At 37.1% G+C, this 21,069-nt stretch overlaps 1 protein-coding gene and 1 long non-coding RNA gene across 2 annotated transcripts; both read right to left on the minus strand.

The window, feature by feature from the left end:
* Positions 1 to 11,504: 11,504 nt before the first annotated feature.
* On the minus strand, positions 11,505 to 14,566 carry LOC114530758. The gene is made up of 3 exons (XR_003687788.1): positions 14,290 to 14,566; positions 14,030 to 14,089; positions 11,505 to 11,810 (listed from the first exon to the last, which is right to left on the minus strand). It is a non-coding gene; the product is annotated as an uncharacterized LOC114530758 (long non-coding RNA).
* Positions 14,567 to 14,767: 201 nt separating this feature from the next.
* LOC114530731 lies at positions 14,768 to 16,755 on the minus strand. Its single transcript, XM_028552342.1, has one exon. The coding sequence runs from the start codon at positions 16,510 to 16,512 to the stop codon at positions 14,860 to 14,862; it is 1,653 nt and encodes a 550-aa protein (XP_028408143.1). The 5' UTR covers positions 16,513 to 16,755; the 3' UTR covers positions 14,768 to 14,859.
* Between the last annotated feature and the right edge of the window lie 4,314 nt (positions 16,756 to 21,069).

Genomic DNA, 21,069 nt, shown 5'->3' on the forward strand with positions numbered 1-21,069 from the left:
TGTGTCTTGTAAGTTTCATGTCTATTTTCAAACCATGTTTGGGAATTGTAGGTCATTTCTCTTACTTCTTGAATTATAACATTAATATACATCTCTTCCAGTTTTCGACGTCCCAAATCTTCCTCGCCAAAATCATCATACAAATAAACGTGTCCTCTGAAATGCTCTTTCTGATAACTTTTATCAATTTTCGTATCCTTTTACTCTTTCTCAAAAGGTAAAAACAGCAAAACTCTCTGTCAGTTAGTAGATTATCATCATTCCATGCTGACAGCAGCAAATAAACAAGCTCAATAAACGCTGTAGCAGCAACGAGAAAATCTATTGTTACAACAGCGACGGCTAAATGTTCATTTTGGCTGCCTGTGGGATATACGCAATCCACAGTTGAAAAGTTAGTATTTTGCCTTTGGGTAAAGTTCACCCTGGAGGAGCTTGTGGTTTTAGCTTGCAACTGACATTGATATTGCACCGGAAAATTTGATGACGATAACAGCACAACTGCAAAGACTAACAATGGTATTATACGAGAAATAATCAAATGTACGACATACCATGTGAAAACAACATAACGACCAGCCGATTTTCGATGCGCAGTAGGGTCCGCAGCTGCTTGTGAAATTTCCGACATTAGTGGCTGACTTTCCTCTTCACCGCCGTTCGTTGTTGTACTTTGAGTGTTCACAAAAATTTTCACGCGATGTTCGACGGAATAAGCGTAAATGATACTTAATAAGAGCACAAATCCAAAATTCAGCATGAAGATAACGTAAAGAGGAAGGAAGGGCTGAAATTCTTGCGCGTATTTCAGTAAACATTGCGTGTCGATGTACTTCCTTGTTGGTAAATCACTCGCTAGTCTCTTGTTTGGGTCACATTGCAACGTCGCTTTAGACTCAAAAATCCCTGCGATTCCAATTACAACAACACCAATTAATGCAAATATAATAAGAAGTACTCTGCCAGCGGTATTGTAGCTTTTTTGAGGGAGATATTTTAAGCAACTTTCCATGTTTATGCCAGTTATTGCTGTCGACGATGACGAGACAAGCTTTATTCGAAGTATAAATTTTTTCAATTCTTCGCTGAATGGTCTAACGCTTTTTATTGTGTAGAACGTGTCAAAAATAGATTGATCTTTGAAATTCAAATTATCCATAACTGTGGGGTGTAAAAAAATGCCAGCTCGAAATTTCGCTTGAAATCAACCTTAACAGCCCTGAAATCACGCATAAACTTTATCCCCTAAACCTAACAATCATAATTAACCGTATCTCTTGTTAGTATACTACCTTAACCTGGAACCGAACATAACGAATCGGATATTTATCCATTCCTATTCACATGCAAATTTCCGCATAGCTGCATGCTAAATGCTGACCGAAGTGAATTTATAATTAATCTATGTAGTTTATATGATCCCGGTTATCCAAGATTCAACAAAGCATGAGATGATTTTGAGGTATTGAAATAAGTCTTTATGACACCAAACAAACAGATGCTTTTGACGGGGTGATTACACAAGTCCAGGATCATGTCATATACTCATTTCAATACCTCAACATCATGTCACGCTTCGTTGAATCTCGGCTAAGCGGGATCATGTAAACAGCCTCAAAAACATAAAACATGAATCTTGTTCCCTTTGAGGGAAAAATACATTCTATATTATAAAACTGTGGACAACTGCGTCCTGTTTGACGTCAGGGAATTCAGAATTCTTTAATTATATCAGTTATAAGTTCGCAGGAAATTGGTTTATGAATGCCTATCAGCAAGTATACAAAGTGAACGGTAGGGCCACTTCACTGTGTAAAGCCTTGGTCAAACGGCCGCAACATTTTGTTGCAACATCGTCCAACAATGTTGCAACAAAATGTTGCGGTCGTTTGACCACCCTTTTACAGAATGTTGCATGATGTTACAACATGTTGCGTTGAGTTTGACTCTAGTGAAATTTTAACGCAAGATTTTGTCACAATTTCTGGCGTTGTGATCAGTGGCGTAGCAAGCCTGACGATTTTGTCCCGCTATGTAAATTTCGAGTTAGTATAATTATTCATGTCTTTAGAAATCTATTGTTTTCACATTCAGTGGACACAAAAATATTAGCATAGCGGGACAAATCGACAGGCTGGCTACGCTACTGGTTGTGATCGTTTGACCACTTGCAAACAACATTGTTGTCGTTGGGCATGCGCATCAGACGTTCTTGGCATGACATTTGAATACAAGATGGCGGCGATATTGCTCACCAGGGCAACATATGCCGGGATTGGCAACATGTGAAAGATGACGAAGGTTGGTACGGTTTGACCAGTCTGGTCGAATATGATGACAACAAGCCGCAACATGTGCCAACCATGTTGCATGATGTTGCAACAAAATGTTCCGGCCGTTTGACCAAGGCTTAACCCGGTGCTATTTAATCAGTATTGGCTGCGGTTACCGCGTGCTTGATGCTATGATTGACTGGAAAATGCAATTAAATCCCTGTTTACATGGAGCGAATTAACCCCGCTAGGCGATGTAAAAAGTGCATCACATCAATAACCTGATTTGGCTTAACCTGATTTGTCTTACATCATAATTATGAAGTTTTCACCTCGCCTATAACCAGTTCTGACGTGCTGTAAATATTATAATGTATTGCGTAAAACACATGCGTGATCAAAAAAATTCTTGTTGAGTGGTCATATTCCCTATAGTATGGCAATTGAGAGTCAATTTGAGTTGACTCGCTTTGTGGTGCAATCGCATCGATAATATTCCCAAGTGAATTCAAGATTACTAGTTTTATTTCTGGGGAGATCCCTATTTTTTTCCCATTGAAATATTCCTCACGTGGAAGTTAAACCAGCATTAAACAAAGACAATATGAGAAAGTCGATTTTCTAAGAGATTATTTCTATTTTAATACCCGCGAAACCTGATTGAGCTTCGTTTTCAGTGAAAGCGATCTAGCCCTGTGTTTTCCAGCCGTGTGTTTCATAAAGAGTTTTGTTGTGCACCGCAACGGACGCTGCATGACCACCACGGTAATAATTAAATGACAAAAAGGGTTTTATACACATCTAGAACATGCCATGAAGCGATATAAGTGTCGTATAATCATCACCGTGGTGGTCCAGTGTCTGTGGCTGCTTAGAACAAAACTCTTTATGAAGTACTCGGCAGGTAAACAGTCTAGAACAATATTCATTTAATAGAGTCGGATTTAATATCAAATAGAGTCAAAGTGTATTTTATTCACATGAGTCATGAGGTATTTACACCTGATCAAGAACATGGCAAAATGAAAGTTTTCAATATTTCGAGTTTTGTCGGATGGATTACCAGAGAACAAATTACCAACCTTCTTGTCACTCTCATGAGTTTTAAATTTTCCATTTTTACCTCAGCTTTTCTTCTGGTTTAATGGCTGGTTTCAACATGACATAATTTCTCATAGGCAGGGGCGTAGGAAGCATATTTAAGTTGGGGGGGGGGGCATCAAAGTCTAGGGCACTTGCCTGATGAAAAGGGCTTTTAACATTGGCACGTATTATTGTTGAAAAAAAGTTGAATTATATTATTATATTGTTGCGTTGGCATAGACGTTTTCACAAAGAAAAAGGGCACTTTACCTCAGCAAAAGGGCACTTTTTCTGTGATTTTTAAAGTTGGGGGGGCCTTGGCCACCTTTCCCCCCCCGGTTCCTACGCCGCTGCTCATTGGTTCATATATAATTGCAGTGTATTATTCAATGAAAGAAGTAATTTTCACTGAAATAGTGCTTTATCACACTTAGACCGGCTTAGAAAAGTTATTCACTCAAAACATTGTTAAGATGATTTGCAAGATGATTTGACTGAGCGGTTCGCTGCGCACAGCTATAGCTTGTGCCAGTCGATGTCTGACATGGAGCAGAATATTCCCTGAAAACATACGGAAGCTAAAGAGTAAAGTATAGCTGCTACTGGTATTATATTTATTGATATTCGTCCCTGTTTAATAGTACAGAAAATTTAACATGAAATATCTCTTTCTAGAGCTTGTTGTTTAAAATACAATAGTATAGGCACATCTTAAGCAGTTAAATTTCAGGAACAAGAAAAAATGCATTAACAAGGTCTACAATCGATGCTTTTGTGAAAGTTCTTGTTTATAAATGACAATTGTATTATATTATGGCTTTAAGTTACTTTTATCCGATCACCTTGTTGTTAATGGAGGGAGACGTCACATTGGGAATTATGAAGGCCTTGCATGGTATCTTATAAGTTATAAGCGGCATCAGCCTCGATTTTTCGCTGACACTGTACAATAATGCTGGAACGGAAAGCTATTTCCATTCAACGAGACATCCACACAGCAATTTGGTCAATCGTTTGATAATTATGCTGAGTTCTTTAAACAGATTTTAAAAGAATATGGTTTTTAGCTAGCTTCCTTGTCTGCTTGGGTGAAATCTGCTTCCTGTCGATACCAGCTAAAACGGAAAAGCATTTCCATTTGTCGAGACATCCGGTGCTTTTAAGATAAAGCATTAATCTTCATTAAAAATATTCGCGATGGTTTCGTGTTGGTTGTTTTGCTAAATAACAATATCACTCAGCATTAAAGAAAGATAATATGAGAAAGTCGATTGTCTAAGAGATTATTTCTATTTTAATACCCAAACCTGATTGAGCTTCGTTCTCAGCGAAAGCGGTCTAGGCTATTTTCCAGCCGTGTGTTTCATAAAGAGTTTTGTTTTGCACCGCGACAGACGCTGCATGACCACCAGGGTAATACTTATTACTTACATGACAAAAAAGGGTTTTATACACATCTAGAACATGCCATGAAGCGATATAAGTGTCGTATAATCATCACCGTGGTGGTCCAGTGTCGATGCCTGCTTAGAACAAAACTCTTTATGAAGTACACGGCAGGTAAACAGTCTAGAACATGATTCATTTAATAGAGACGGATTCAATATTAAAATTAATAGAGTTAAAGTGTATTTGATTCACATGAGGTATTTACACCTGATCAAGAACATTGCAAAACGAAAGTTTTCAATACTCTGAGTTTTGTCGGATGGATTACCAGAGAACAAATTGCCAAACTTTCTTGTCACTAACAAATTGCCAAACTGTCTTGTCACTCACACGAGTTTTAAATTTTCCATTTTTCCTCCGCTGTTGTTCTCGTTTAATGGCTGGTTTCAATATGACATAATTCCTCATAGGTTCATATATAATTTCAGTGTATTATTCAAGACTGTGGAAATAATTTTAACTGAAATAGTGCTCTATCACACTTACGCCTGTATTCTGAGGGCTTACTCACACTATAACACTTGCGTGCCATTTCAGTGAAGTTTGAGCATGAGTGGAATGTGAGCGATATGTTTTGCTCATTGAGGTAACACTCATCCTCAACAAATGTTGTTCAATTTGTATTCACTGAGGTCACTCAAGTATAATTATATGAGTCGCACTCGCCTTTGTTATCAAAATCAGTGAAGTGTAGTTTACTTTAGTGCAGACAGGATACTGTATAACCAATACAGGCAATATGTCCCAAATAAGACAATATTTTTCTGAATTAGAGAAGTAGCTTATAACAGAATTAGTTGCGAAGCATAAGGATGTCCTTGAGAACAAAAGGAACGATTACTAAAGTATACAACAAAAAAATAAAGCCTGGGTAACTCTGACAGAAGAGTTTAACAGTCAGGCGAGTGTCCAGAAGCGTGAATCGAAACAATTAAAGAAATGCTGGGAAAATATCAAGTCTCGGGCGAAGAAAAGTATTGCAAAGGAGAAGAGAAAAGCCAAACTGACTGGTGGTGGTAGGTGGTGGTGAAGGTGCAGAAGCCGTTGTCGCAATAATTCCAAGTAAAATTAACAGTCTGGATAATCCATTTGAAGACGATAATTATCAACCCGGTAAGTGAATTTTAGCAAATAAATTTATGTACTGCTTAATGTTACAGACTACATACATAATACTGAAAAAAGTTGTAGGTTGCTAATGACGATCTTATTTTCAATTTAAACTTACATGCACAGATATTTAAGTTTATAAATATGGAATAGTATGCATGAACGCATTGTTATCTATCGATGCAGCATTTATCCTCCCTACACGCATGCTTGCCCATAACTCATTACTCTCCACGTTTTTTAAATTTCAAATTATCATCATCAATAGCTACTATTATGACCATAACAATACAATTAAAGTATATACGGTAGTCTGTATTATTATTTCCCTGCTGGTCTATAGATAAACTAGAAGCCACTGAAAATGAAGAGGACGATGAATCCCTAGTAGAAGAAAGAACAAGTAATATACCAATGAATGTCGACCGCCAACATCAGAGGTTATTGAGGAGACGCTGAATCCGCGCACTTACAAAAAGTGTAGAATGTCAGAAGCGCAAAGAAGATGCTTGGATATGCAAAAACAGCAACACGCCTTGGAGATGGAAATTCTTCAACTGAAGAAGAAAAACCTTGTGGAGGAACACCAGAAGAAGATGGAGTTCCTTGAAGCGGAGTTACAATATTGGACGTCTACCAAAAAAAGAACGGCTGATATTGATACTCCAGAAGAGCTTCCAAAGCGCTTTACACGGCAAAGGAATAAAAACAATTGTTGATGGACCAAGCATATAGCTTGCATATTCATTTTATAATAAAATCAAAATAAAACGAGTTGGAGTTAAAAATTCATGTAAATTGCTGTATTATGAGAGCACGACCTGTTGCATTTCCCAGGGATTGGGTGTGGTCGTTCATAGCAGGTAAAGGATTTTCATCCGGATCCTCCAGGTTTTCTTCTTCTTTTGGATCATTTCTTCTTCTTATAAAATTGTGCAGGACTGCTGTCGCTACAATAATGGTAAGGGTAGTGGACAGTTTTGTTTTAATGGACATGGAGAGGCAGGGGAATAACCTTTTCCAAACCCCGAACTTCCTCTCCACAGTAATTCTTGTACGAATTTGGGAAACGTTGTATCTACGTTCGGGGGGTGTATGTGGGTCCGCTATAGGTGTCATCAAGTAAGGTCGACAAGGATAGCTATGATCACCGAGAAGCATGCCTTAGATGTCACCACACTCAAACTGAGCGCACAAGCGACTGTTATCAAATATTCTCGAGTCGTGCACACTGCCTGGCCACCGCACAACGATGTTCTGTATTTCTAGATTTGGCCTAGAAACTGCTTGAATATCCAGTGAAAAAAACCCCCTTCCGATTTCTAAACAATTCTGCGTTTTCTCCTCCTGGGCATGGAATTTTTATATGGGTACAATCAATTGCCCCAACAACATTAGGAAACGAGCATATTCTCCAGAATTCAAGTTTGGTTTACTGTAGCATTTCAACAGCAGGAAATTTGATATAATGAACTCTCAGTCGAGTAATAGCCTCAGATACGCGCTTAATGATACGTACGACTTGCAGACGGTTGTGATATGTCACAAAGGTTCGCACATGCTTCCTGAAACGTGTCAGTTGCATAATAAGGTAAAGTCAATAAAAGCTTAATTTCTGCAGGAATTGGATTCCCTCGTTCGTTATGAGCAATATATCTGCCTCTATAATGTCAAACATCTCCCGAAAACCATCCTTAGTTAATCTAAATCTGCTTCTAAATTGTTCTTCATCATAAATTTCATAGTTGAAATAGTAAATTCTATTGTAAATTCTATAGTAAATCCCTTATTGCGTTGCAAATTGTCCAATTGTTGCAATATTTCAAGCCATAGATTCGCCATGTTGTTTATCACAACTTTGTTTGAGTGTGGCCGGTTCAAGGGAAGTATGACCTACACTCATACTGCAATCAAACTCGGCCTCTAAATCGAGAGTGAGTGCCGTTTGTGAATGGTCCGAGGGAAAGTGTAACTTTCCACTTATTGAGAGTGAAATAATACTCAGTGAGTTCCTAGTTGCACTTTCGAGTAATGAACCTCTACTCATTGAGTGTGAGTGTGAGTAAGCTTTTAGAATACAGGCGTTAGTCTTAGAAAAGTTGTTCACTCAAAACATTGTCAAGTTGAGCTTTCCACTGATTTGATTGTGCAGGTCCATGTCTGACATGGAGCAGATTATTCCCTGAAAACGTACGGAAGCTAAAGAGTAAAGTGACTGCTACTATTGATTACGAGTACAGTAACAATATAATTTATTGAACAACAAGGTAGTGAGCGTCCAGGAAGGGTAGAATTCCTGCGTGTATTTGCGAGAACAACTCTCAATGAATCCTGTTGATTTGTCGCTAGCGAGGGTCTTGTCTGGGTGACATTGAAGGGTCGCTTTAAACTCCAAATCTTAAGAACTACCAAACCAAACTTATTGTAGCTTTTATGCGGAATCGATTTCAATATTTGATCCATTTTATACATCAGTGTTATCTGACGCTAATGCTAATATTTTCCTTACACGAGCAAATTTACTTGCAGAATGTGCTGCTATGCAAAGATCAAACCAACTGCTTAAATACACCTTTCCCCTGGTAGGTTTCAAGCCCGCAATGCGTAACGGTAGTTGATTATCAAGGTCAATTTGAGATGTGATTTCGCCATGTTCAGGAGCGATTTAGTTTAACAAAAAAGCAAAAAGGTTTTCTCACAAACAAAATCACTTCTAAACACAGAGATATTACAACTCAAGGTTGCTTGATAATCAACTGCCGTCACGCATTGCGCGTATGAAAGCTAAAAGAGGAAATGTCTATTGTTATGTTCATTAGATGATAAACTTTATTAGATGATAAACCTCATTAGATGATAAAGTATATAATTCGAATTTCTGTATAAACACTCAATTTCAGATGCTAAATTTCAGTTTTATGCCTTGTTTTCTCCTCCAAGCTTTAAAAGGCAACGAAGTTACCTTTCTTTCAATTTTGTGTATTCTTCAGATTTGTGGGACCAAATTTTCTTTCCCAGCGAAGATTTTTGTTAGCATTTCAATAAAGTTATGAAACGATAACTGTCATTATGATTACCTTATAGGGGTCCAGCGCTCGCACCTTTCTGGAATACACGACGGAAGTTTAGAAGAAATTTATGTGGGCGGTGAATCAATTCAAGCTAACGCAGTACTGCTTTATCATCAAAAACAACTTTCATTCCACACGTCAGAAATGAATTGGAACTGAACAAAACTGAATCATTTAAACAGACCATAAAGGCGCGCTTACACAGTTACACTTAACAATTTTTGCTGCAATCTTCAATGCAATTTTCTTCTTTTGATAGACTTAAATTATATTATTGAGGCCTGTTTACACTTGAAATTTATGATGCGATTTTATGAGCGATTTTTTTCTCTTGCTTGATGTGAATGAGTGAGTTAATTACTAATTTTCAAATAAGAGTTCTTATACATCAGAGCATTCGTAACTAGTCACGCGTAGGCATTCAAGATATAATTCAACGGATATAACTTTTTTTACGGCAAACGTGAAATATACAGCGCAAAGCTGGATTTTAGCTACTGCTTTGCTAAATACATCAGCAATCGCTTCTGCTTTCTTACATTACTGCTGAACATCACGAGTTTTATGTAGAACGTTTGTAACTTAGCGAAATTGCTGCACATTTTAATACAGTGCAGTTACTGAAAAACAAAATGTGTTAGCAGTTAGCGTTTGCCGTAAACGGGAATCTAAACTTGAAGGTCCCTTATTTCAACATCTATAACTATATCAACATCCACAATCTGCATGTTTAAGACAGTGCAGCTTCGGATTCAGGATTTTTTTTCGGACCGTACCCTGAGCAAGTACTCAAAGTTTGTGATATTATTTTCTCTCTTTGTAAAAAAATTATTATTTTATTTTCAATTATAATAACAAATAATTTAAGAAAATTATTACAATGTTAAGACTTTAGCAGAATATCGGTAAATGTTGTAGAATACAATGAATGTAAAATTAATTATTTTCCGGAATTAATTTTTTTCCTGGTATTATATGTCGTACTTAATGATTCAAAGTTTCCAGACATGTCTAATTGAGTAAGTTCGCAGTTTTCACTCTGCAAAGAGTCACTTAATAAAATACCGAGCATCGTCTACAGTTAGTGTTTTCAGCCACGACTAATTCAGTACGTAATAGTTTACAACTCTGACTCTCTAAACCCTCACTTAAATATTCCGCAACGTCAGCAGTTAGTGTGTTATAAGTCACGTGCATTTCAGTAAGTTTGCAGTTTTCATTCTTTAAAGCGTGACTTAAATATCTAGCACCGTCAGCAGTTAGTTTGTCTCCAGCCACCACACATAATTTCGTAAGTTTGCAGTTTTCATTCTTTAAAGCGTCACTTAAATATCCAATACCGTCGTCAGTTAATCCTTTTTCAGTCACGACTAATATCGTAAGTTTACAACTCTGACTCTTCAGAGCGTCACTTAAATATTTAGCACCGTCAGCAGTTAGTTTGTTAAAAGTCATGTTTAATTCCGTAAGTTTGCAGTTTTCACTCTTCAGAGCGTCACTTAAATATCTAGCACCTTTATCAGTTAGTTTGTTTTTAGCCGCATTTAATTTCGTAAGTTTGCAGTTTTCACTCATCAAAGCGTCACTTAAATATCTAGCACCGTCAGCAGTTAGTTCGTTTCTAGCCACGTTTAATTCCGTAAGCTTGCAATTTTTACTCTTCAAAGCGTCCCTTAAATATCTAGCACCGTCAGCAGTTAGTTGGTTAGAAGCCATGTCTAATTTCTTAAGTTTGCAGTTTTCACTCTTTAAAGCGTCACTTAAATATCTAGCACCGTCATCAGTTAGTTCGTTAAAAGCAACGTGTAATTCCGTAAGTTTGCATTTTTCCCTCTTCAAAGCGTCAATTAAAAATCCAGCACCGTCAGCAGTTAGTTCGTTAAAAGCCACGTCTAATTTCGTAAGTTTGCAGTTTTCACTCTTTAAAGCGTCACTTAAATATCCAGCACCGTCATCAGTTAGTTCGTTAAAAGCCACGTGTAATTCTGTAAGTTTGCAGTTTTCACTCATCAAAGCGTCACTTAAATATCCAGCACCGTCAGCAGTTAGTTCGTTAAAACCCACGTCTAATTTCGTAAGTTTACAACTCTGACTCTTTAGAGCCTCACCTAGATATTTAGCACCGTCAGCAGTTAGTTTGTTGTCAGCCACGTCTAATTTCGTAAGTTTACAACTCTGACTCTTTAGAGCCTCACTTAAATATCCCGCACCGTCAGCAGTTAGCTTGTTAAAAGTCACGTCTAATTTCGTAAGTTTACAACTCTGACTCTTTAGAGCCTCACTTAAATATCCCGCACCGTCAGCAGTTAGTTTGTTTTCAGCCACGTCTAATTTCGTAAGTTTACAACTCTGACACTTTAGAGCCTCACTTAAATATTTAGCACCGTCATCAGTTAGTTCACTTCCAGAAATGCGTAACATAATAAGTTTGCAATTGACATTCTTCAGAGAATCACGTGAATCCTTAGCTTTTTTTTGTTTCAATTGATTGTCACTTACGTCTAATTCAGGGATGCTGTTAGTTTTCATCAATAACTTATTGGCTAATTCACGAGCGACTAAATTCTCTATTCTACACAAATTGATCGACAGTTTGTTCAAGCTTTTGATGTGATTTATAAATTCAAATAAAGCAGGAGATTCCACAGGCGCAATATCAATGTTTTCCACAAATAATTCTTTATGCTCTTCATTGCCAGAACACACAAGTGATGCAATTGATTCCATGACACTAACTTTCTGCATTTCATGAACACATCTTATTAAAAATAAGATATCTTGATTAACCTTAGTTAGTCTTTTTCCTAACTTGCAGTCTTTAAATCTATACAAGAACAATGTTAAGACATGTTATGATGTTCAGAACAATATTTACAACAAGTTCGATTCGCTGTTTTCGAGGTTGAGTATTGTTCATCTAACGGAGAAGTATATTTGTGGGCAGCAGCTTTTCACTATCGATCTGGAATCTCTCCAACAGAATAAAAATTCTACTCGGGCATTCTAAAACTGTCCCCTAGGCAGTGGCGTAACTGGAAGGATAATTGGGGGGGGGGTGAATATTCATATATCCAGTTCTACCAGACGGATTTCTTTTGTAATTGCAATAGCTTACAATAGAAATCCGTCGGGCAGAACTGAATACATGAATATTCACCCACCCCGATTATCGTTCTAGTTACGCCCCTGCCCCTAGGTATGGCCAAATATGACCAAATGCATGCGGTACTCGTTTGTGAATTTTAGATACTGAAAGTATATGAGTGTTTTTTGCTTTTATAAATATAGGACCGGGCTATATCGTTGCGCTAAAAAACAGCTCTCTCTTATGTTCCAATTTAACTAGGGAGCAGCGTGGCAGCGTCTTCAAACAACTTAGCATCAAACACAGTATAACAACTGCCTATGAAATAGACAAAACACTTCTCGAGTTATCCTTCGTCAGGAGAGTCATACTATAACTCTCCTGACGAAGGCCATCATGCAGGTCGAAACGTCGAGAAGTGTTATGTCTATTTTAGGCAGTTGTTATCTTTCATATGTAGTACGGAATAAATAATCAAATTCAATAAATTCTGCATGTATGAAAAAGTCTGTCAATTTTCTGTTTCTTTTGAAAAAACAGAGTAGTTTTTTATTGCTGCTTTTGGATATAATTTGCAATCGTGTATCTCATGCGTCAACGAATCTCAATCTTCGAATCTTGAATTGAACGAAGATACCATTTTATATGAGTGATATTCAAAGTTGTCAGTACAAACTGTATGTTAATTCGTAAAAACACATCAATAATTGACATTATTATATGGCTTTTCAAAATCCTCTATTCTGATTGGTTGACGAGCGGTCGTAAAAATCCATATCCGGACCATAGTTCGTATATTCCGTTTCTGGACCAGTATCCCGGATGTCTCATGCAGTTCAGCCATATAATAAACAGATTATTGACCCTCGCTTGTTCGATCTGTACTGTAAAATATCAGACCGAGGTTTTTGCATGAACCTCGCTCCTTCGTCGCTCGGTCCATACTAAAAATCCTCGGTCTGATATCTCACAGTACAGACCTCACGCTCGGCCAATAATCAGTTAGCATTTGAGTTCATCGTCCCAGACAGTTAAGGTAAACTAAATAATATTCAATATTTTGTTTTTGTTTTTATCACATGCATACCAGGCTACTAATACGAATTCATGCATTTTTTGTTTGTTTCAAGTGCAAATATATGCCTTATGCCATACAATAAACCTTTTATTGACCTCCCATGCTCGGTTTTTACCGAGGATTATCCGTTTAGTAGACCAATGGTCCGTCTGACGGATCATTCGTCTGAGTATATAAACACAAGACAAATTCACTAGACGAACTGTGTAGACAAATATGTTAAAGCAAACAGAACCGCACGTTTAGGAAGTGCACGGAAATTAGGAAATTATTTCTGGTAAAAAGAGTGTACAAAAGCCGTTCTATGATAAATTTTTCGCAGTTTGTCCCCGCCCCGTATTTAAACTAAGGGTGGATTTCCACTTGCTAAGAAATGGTTCGGTAGCGAAATATTTGCATATTTTCTTTTGAAATCAGAATACTCAAGCTAAACTAATTTATTTATATTGTTAAAATTCAAAAGAAGATAAGTAAGTATTTCGCAAGCACCTGTTTCTCCGCCAGTGGAAGTCTATTCTATACAGACAGAAGACGCGTCAAGCTGAACTGCCATTCAAATTCGTCTAAATAGACGAACTTTCGTCTGTTTGCTATATCCAGAAGACGAACTACCTATCCCTTGCCTCTACGCCTGACTAAATTTATTGAAATCCGGCGATTTACTGTATCCCAACCATTGTTGAGATCAATATAATGTTTTTTAACTTTTTGGCTGATGGTGTGAAATTGCAATTAAAACGTCTGGGTAATTTGTTGCAAAAATAACCCTTTAGCCAAAATTGCAGAACACGACGCTGCTGCAGCAAATGAAATCACAAAAAAAAACAGGAAATAATAACTAACTGGGCATGCAATTAGAGAATAGTAGTAGCTAACACACCTCTGGTGAAACCATTGCATTACTCCTTTGCATCTTTCGTTGTTTAAACTTTCCGTTGTTCTGTTAAAAAAGAGAAAAAAAATACTATAGAAATACTCCATGCATGCATGCAGCAACCCTTTTTAATAACATTTTTTGCTCTGCTAAACTTGTTTTATCAAATGACTAAGTAAGTCTATAGCTGATATTTGATTTGCTATATCATTCAGTACAAAACTATAATCATAAAAGTGTAAATATTGCTCGTTATTCTGGTGTACCTTTCCGCCTGCAGTGTTTAATTTTATCTCCAATCAATCCAGCAACAAACAAGATCACTAAATGCCACCTGGGATCATCAATGTGCTCAGATAAGAATGATTCAACATTTTTGATGTCATCAACGACGTGTTGTGCTGCAAGAAACTCTTGAATTGTAAGATGAAGGAAACAAAACATATGCCGTTCTTTGTCTTTCAACTTATTGAGTAAACCACAGTTTGACAGTTCGGTAACAAACTCATCATCACTCTCAAATTTGAATATCAACCGGTTATCCACCATTCCCTCGTAGGCTTTTTTTTTATGTTTGTCCAAGTCATTCTGAAGTGGTTCAGGAAGTTTTGCAGTGCTATAACCCTTTGGGTTTTTTTTGCCTTGAATTGTGGATGGTGCTGAAGAGTAAAATCTTTACCGCTCTATTATACAACTCTGTAATTGTTCTTGGGACATCTTTACGATCATTAGCTTCCTTCCCTGATTCATATCAATGCTTTTCTTAAGTGTTAAACACACGATATATGAATTAACAGGTATGTAACATAAGCTCAAAAGCTCTGGCGACTGCTTGATCAAGTTCCATATTTCTGAACTTTTTTCATCGTCACGCAAAACTTTGTTACATACTCACGAATTTGCTCCTCGTGAAAACCTAATATTTCGGCCTTTCTTTCCCATGGCAGAGAATTATAAATGTGCTCTGCGGTGGGTCGAGACGTGGTTATTACTGTCACTCCTGGCAATAGTTGACCTTTCAAAAGCTGTTTAAAGATCAACAAAATATGCGTTTCTTCATTGTAGAGAGCATTATTGCTTTTTTCATTTAAATACTGTTCATCAACTATAAGTTCGTCTAAGCCATCAAAAATCAAAACAACTTTACTTGGCATCAAACAAATGTATTCGTAAACTGTATTGAAATCAGCCTCGGATATATTAAGTCCATCAGAACAGTGAAGTGCTTTTCGAAGACTTGTTATCCCTTCATCCTCGTTGAAAGTACGAAATCGTATTAAAATCACAATTTTATCACGCCAGAATTTACATGATTTTACTTGCCACTGACGTAACATCTTTTTCGTCAAGACAGTTTTGCCAATGCCAGGGCGGCCAACTACCAGAATTGACTTTGGTAGTGGATCATGTTTCGACTTTGGTTTGAAGAGATCTTCTATATTCTTAAGAATAGTCACATTATCTGCGGGTTTAAGATGTGTCTTGTAGGTTTCATGTCTATTTTCAAACCGTGTTGTGTAATTGTAGGTCCTTTCTCTTCCTTCTTGAATTATAACATTAATATACATCTCTTCCAGTTTTCGACGTCTCCAATCTTCCTCGTTAAAATCATCATACAAATGGAACGTGTCCTCTGTAATGCTCTTTCTGATAACTTTTATCAATTTTCGTATCCTTTTACTCTTTCTCAAAAGGTAAAAACAGCAAAACTCTCTGTCAGTTAGTAGATTATCATCATTCCATGCTGACAACAGCAAATAAACAAGCTCAATAAACGCTGTGGTAGCAACAAGAAAATCTATTGTTACAACAGCGACGGCTAAATTTTTATTTTGGCTGCCTGTGGGATATACGCAATCCACAGTTGAAAAGTTAGTATTTTGCCTTTGGGTAAAGTTCACCCTGGAGGAGCTTGTGGTTTTAGGTTGCAACTGACATTGATATTGCACCGGAAAATTTGATGACGATAACAGCACAACTGCAAAGACTACCAATGGTATTATACGAGAAATAATCAAATGTACGACATACCATGTGAAAACAACATAACGACCAGCCGATTTTCGATGCGCGGTAGGGTCCGCAGCTGCTTGTGAAATTTCCGACATTAGTGGCTGACTTTCCTCTTCACCGATATTCGTTGTTGTACTTTGAGTGTTCACAAAAATTTTCACGCGATGTTCGACGGAATAAGCGTAAATGATACTTAATAAGAGCACAAATCCAAAATTCAGCATGAAGATAACGTAAAGAGGAAGGAAGGGCTGAAATTCTTGCGCGTATTTCAGTAAACATTGCGTGTCGATGTACTTCCTTGTTGGTAAATCACTCGCTAGTCTCTTGTTTGGGTCACATTGCAACGTCGCTTTAGACTCAAAAATCCCTGCGATTCCAATCACAACAACACCAATTGATACAAATATAGTAAGGAGTACTCTGCCAGCGGTATTGTAGCTTTTTTGAGGGAGATATTTTAAGCAACTTTCCATGTTTATGCCAGTTATTGCTGTCGACGATGACGAGATAAGCTTTATTCGAAGTATAATTCTTCGCTGAATGGTCTAACGCTTTTTATTGTGTAGAACGTGTCAAAAATAGATTGATCTTTGAAATTCAAATTATCCATAACTGTGGGGTGTAAAAAAATGCCAGCTCGAAATTTCGCTTGAAATCAACCTTAACAGTCCTGAAATCACGCATAAACTTTATCCCCTAAACCTAACAATCATAATTAACCGTATCTCTTGTTAGTATACTACCTTAACCTGGAACCAAACATAACGAATCGGATATTTATCCATTCCTATTCACATGCAAATTTCCGCATAGCTGCTAAATGCTGACCGAAGTGAATTTGTAATTAATCTATGTAGTTTATATGATCCCGGTTATCCAAGATTCATAAAGCATGAGATGATTTTGAGGTATTGAAATAAGTCTTTATGACACCAAACAAACAGATGCTTTTGACGGGGTGATTACACAAGTCCAGGATCATGTCATATACTCATTTCAATACCTCAACATCATCTCACACTTCGTTGAATCTCCGCTAAGCGGGATCATGTAAACAGCCTCTAAAACATAAAACATAAATCTTGTCCCCTTTGAGAGAAAAATACATTCTATATAATAAAAATGTGGAAAACTGCGTCCTGTTTGACGTAAGGGAATTCAGAATTCTCTAATTATGTCAGTTATAAGTTCGCAGGATAACTGGTTTATGAATGCCTATCAGCAAGTATACAAAGTGAACGGTAGGGCCACTTCACTGTGTAACCCGGTGCTATTTAATCAGTATTGGCTGCGGTTACCGCGTGCTTGATGTTATGATTGACTGGAAAATGCAATTAAATCCCTGTTTACATGGAGCGAGTCATCCCGGCTAGGCGATGTAAAAAGTGCATCACATCAATAACCTGATTTGGCTTAACCTGATTTGGCTTAACCTGATTAGTCTTATATTATAATTATGAAGTTTTCACCTCGCCTATAACCGGTTCTGACTGGCTGTGAATATGATAATGTATTGCGTAAAACACATGCGTCACCAAAAAAATTATTCCTTGAGTGGTCATATTCCCTGTACTATGGCATCAATTTGAGTTGACTCGCTTTGTGGTGCAATCGCATCGAATATTTTCCAAAGTGAATTCAAGATTACTAGTTTTCTTTATGAGAAGTTACGTGGAAATTAAACCAGCATTAAAGAAAGATAATATCAGAAAGTCGATTGTCTGAGAGATTATTTCTATTTTAATACCCAAACCTGATTGAGCTTCGTTCTCAGTGAAAACGGTCTAGGCTGTTTTCCAGCCGTGTGTTTCATAAAGAGTTTTGTTTTGCACCGCGACGGACGCTGCATGACCACCACGGTGATATACTTACATGACAAAAAGGGTTTTATACACATCCAGAACATGCCATGAAGCGATATAAGTGTCGTATAATCATCACCGTGGTGGTTCAGTGTGGGTGGCTGCTTAGAACAAAAGTACACGGCAGGTAAACAGTCTAGAACAATATTCATTTAATAGAGTCGGATTCAATATTAAAATTAATAGAGTCAAAGTGTATTTGATTCACATGAGGTATTTACACCTGATCAAGAACATTGCAAAACGAAAGTTGTCAATACTTTGAGTTTTGTCGGATGGATTACCCGAGAAAAAATTACCAAACCTCTTGTCACTCTCATGAGTTTTAAATTTTCCATTTTTACCTCAGCTTTTGTTCTCGTTTAATAGCTGGTTTCAATATGACGTAATTCCTCATAGGTTCATATATAATTTCGGTGTATTATTCCAGACTATGGAAGTAATTCTCACTGAAATAGTGCTTTATCACACTTAATCTTAGAAAGGTTGTTCACTCAAAACATTGTCATTCGGGAAATAATGAAGAGTTGTACAAGTCAGGTTAAGCTTTACAAGATGATTTGACTGAGTGGTTCGCTGCGCACAGCTATAGCTTGTGTAAAACGATGTCTGACATGGAGCAGATTATTCCCTGAAAACATAAGACATAGAGTAAAGTAGCTGCTACTATTGTTACGAGTACAGTAACAATATATGGAACGATTTCACTGAGTGGTTTGCTGCGCACAGCTATGCCTATAGCTTGTGCCAGTTGATGTCTGACATGGAGCACTGATATCATACCCTGAAAACATACGGAAGCTGAAGAGTAAAGTAGCTGCTACTGGTATTATATTTATTGATATTGGTCCCAGTATAATAGTACAAGAAATTTAGCATGAAATGTCCCTTTCTATAGCTTGTTGTTTAAAATACAATAGTATATAGACGCATCTTTAGCAGTTAAATTTCAAAAACAAGAAAAAATGCATTAACAAGGTCTACAAGGTCTTTTGTGAAAGTTCTTGTTGATAAATAACAGTTGTATTATATCATGGTTTTGAGTTATTTTTATCCGATTACTTTGTTGTTTAATGGAAGGAGACGTCACATTGGGAATTTTGAAGGCCTTGGTATCTTATAAGTTATAAGCGGTACCAGCCTTGACTTTCCGCTGACAGACGGTACTTCAGTATCACGATATTGATCATAATCTTTTTATCGGCATTAATGCTGAAACGGAAAGCTATTTCCAGTCAGCGAGACATCCATACAGCAATTTGGTCAATCGTTTGATAAATATACTAAGTTCTCTAAACAGATTTAAAAAAGAATATTGTTTTTTGCTTTCTTCCTTGTTTGTTTGGGTGAAATCTGCTTTCTGTCGATACCATCTGAAACGGAAAAGCATCTCCATTTGTCGAAACATCCGGTGTTTTTAAAATAAAGCAATCTTCATTAAAAATATTCGCGATGGTTTCGTGTTGGTTATTTTGCTAAATAACAATATCGCTCGATATTTATATTCAGTATTTTAAACCGTTTTAAAAATAGAAATGTTCTCAATCCTTACTTCTGCGTTTAGGTGGAGATTGTTTGGTTTGTTGCCTGTTGATCTGACCAAGCTTAAACGGAAAAACAATACCATTTATCGAGAATTCCTGTTTAGTAATTAGCATATATAACTTTCGATATCAAATGGTTTTCTTTTGTATAAAATTCGAAGTAGGCACAGGCCTCCGTAGCTTTGACAGCAGTAAATTTAGGGGGAAAGAAGTAAAATACAATGAAAAAGTTGAACAAGCGATGCTTTCGTGAAGGTTCTGGTTAACAAAGTTGACTCGCTCTGTGGTGCAATCGGATCGAATATTGTCGCAAGTGAATTCAAGATTACTAGTTTTATTTCTGAGGAGATCCCTATTTTTCCCGCTGAAATATTCCTTACGTGGAAGTTAAACCAGGATTAAAGAAAGATAATATGAGAAAGTCGATTGTCTAAGAGATTGTTTCTATTTTAATACCCAAACCTGATTGAGCTTCGTTCTCAGCGAAAGCGGTCTAGGCTGTTTTCAAGCCGTGTGTTTCATAAAGAGTTTTGTTTTGCACCGCGACGGACGCTGTATGACTACCAGGGTAATAATTAAATGACAAAAAAGGTTTTATACACATCCAGAACATGCCATGAAGCGATATAAGTGTCGTATAATCATCACCGTGGTGGTCCAGTGTCTGTGGCTGCTTAGAACAAAACTCTTTATGAAGTACACGGCAGGTAAACAGTCTAGAACAATATTCATTTAATAGAGTCGAATTCAGTATTAAAATTAATAGAGTCAAAGTGTATTTGATTCACATGAGGTACTTATACCTGATCAAGAACATTTCAAAACGAACAGAGAACAAATTACCAAACTCTTATCACTCTCATGAGTAATAAATTTTCCATTTTTACCTCAGCTTTTCTTCTCGTTTAATGTCTGGTTTCCATATGACATAATATTCTGCATTATGCTGCATTCCACAAGTTTGACAAGGTTTACGTCAAGTTCTGAGCAATTTTTCGTATTTTTCAACTCATAAAATTCACGTTATTTTAAAATATCAATTGAGATTAAACCGTCCGAGGATAGCGGTCAAGAGTGCATATTTTTTGGTTTTCCACCACTGAGACAACGACAAATGTCTGACGTTTGCACGTTTTGGGGCAGGACAGAAATGGTTGTGTGTATGTGTTGTTGATTGTGTAATTATAGGCGAAGCTAAATAAATAAATAATTACTCCGCCTGCGTATGCGCAGCGGAGTCTCAAAATGTCATGGTCTTTTTTTGGCATTTTAACGGTAACCCAAAACAACTTCATTTTTGACCGAGAAGATCTGGGTTGTATTAATGATGAATTATGAATGATGAAGTACGGATGAATTATGTACATCAGTTGGCCATGCAGGCGGAGTGAACGCCTTGAGCAGGCGTCTTGTTCCTCATAGGTTCATATATAATTTCGATGTATTATTCTCACGCTATGGAAGAAATTTTCACTGAAATAGTGCTCTATGACACTTAATCTTAGAAAAGTTGTTCACTCAAAACATTGTCAAGATGATTTGCAAGATGATTTGACTGAGTGGTTCGCTGTGCACAGCTATAGCTTGTGCAAGACGATGTCCGACATGGAGCAGATTATTTCCT

The sequence above is a fragment of the Dendronephthya gigantea genome, unplaced genomic scaffold, assembly GCF_004324835.1.
Source record: "Dendronephthya gigantea isolate DGI-Jeju-01 unplaced genomic scaffold, DenGig_1.0 000065F, whole genome shotgun sequence".
Taxonomy (NCBI): Eukaryota; Metazoa; Cnidaria; class Anthozoa; order Malacalcyonacea; family Nephtheidae; genus Dendronephthya; species Dendronephthya gigantea.

Coding starts and splice junctions, on each gene's coding strand:
- LOC114530731 (XM_028552342.1), bottom strand. CDS start 16,512: ATGGAAAGTTGCTTAAAATATCTCCCTCAAAAAAGCTACAATACCGCT.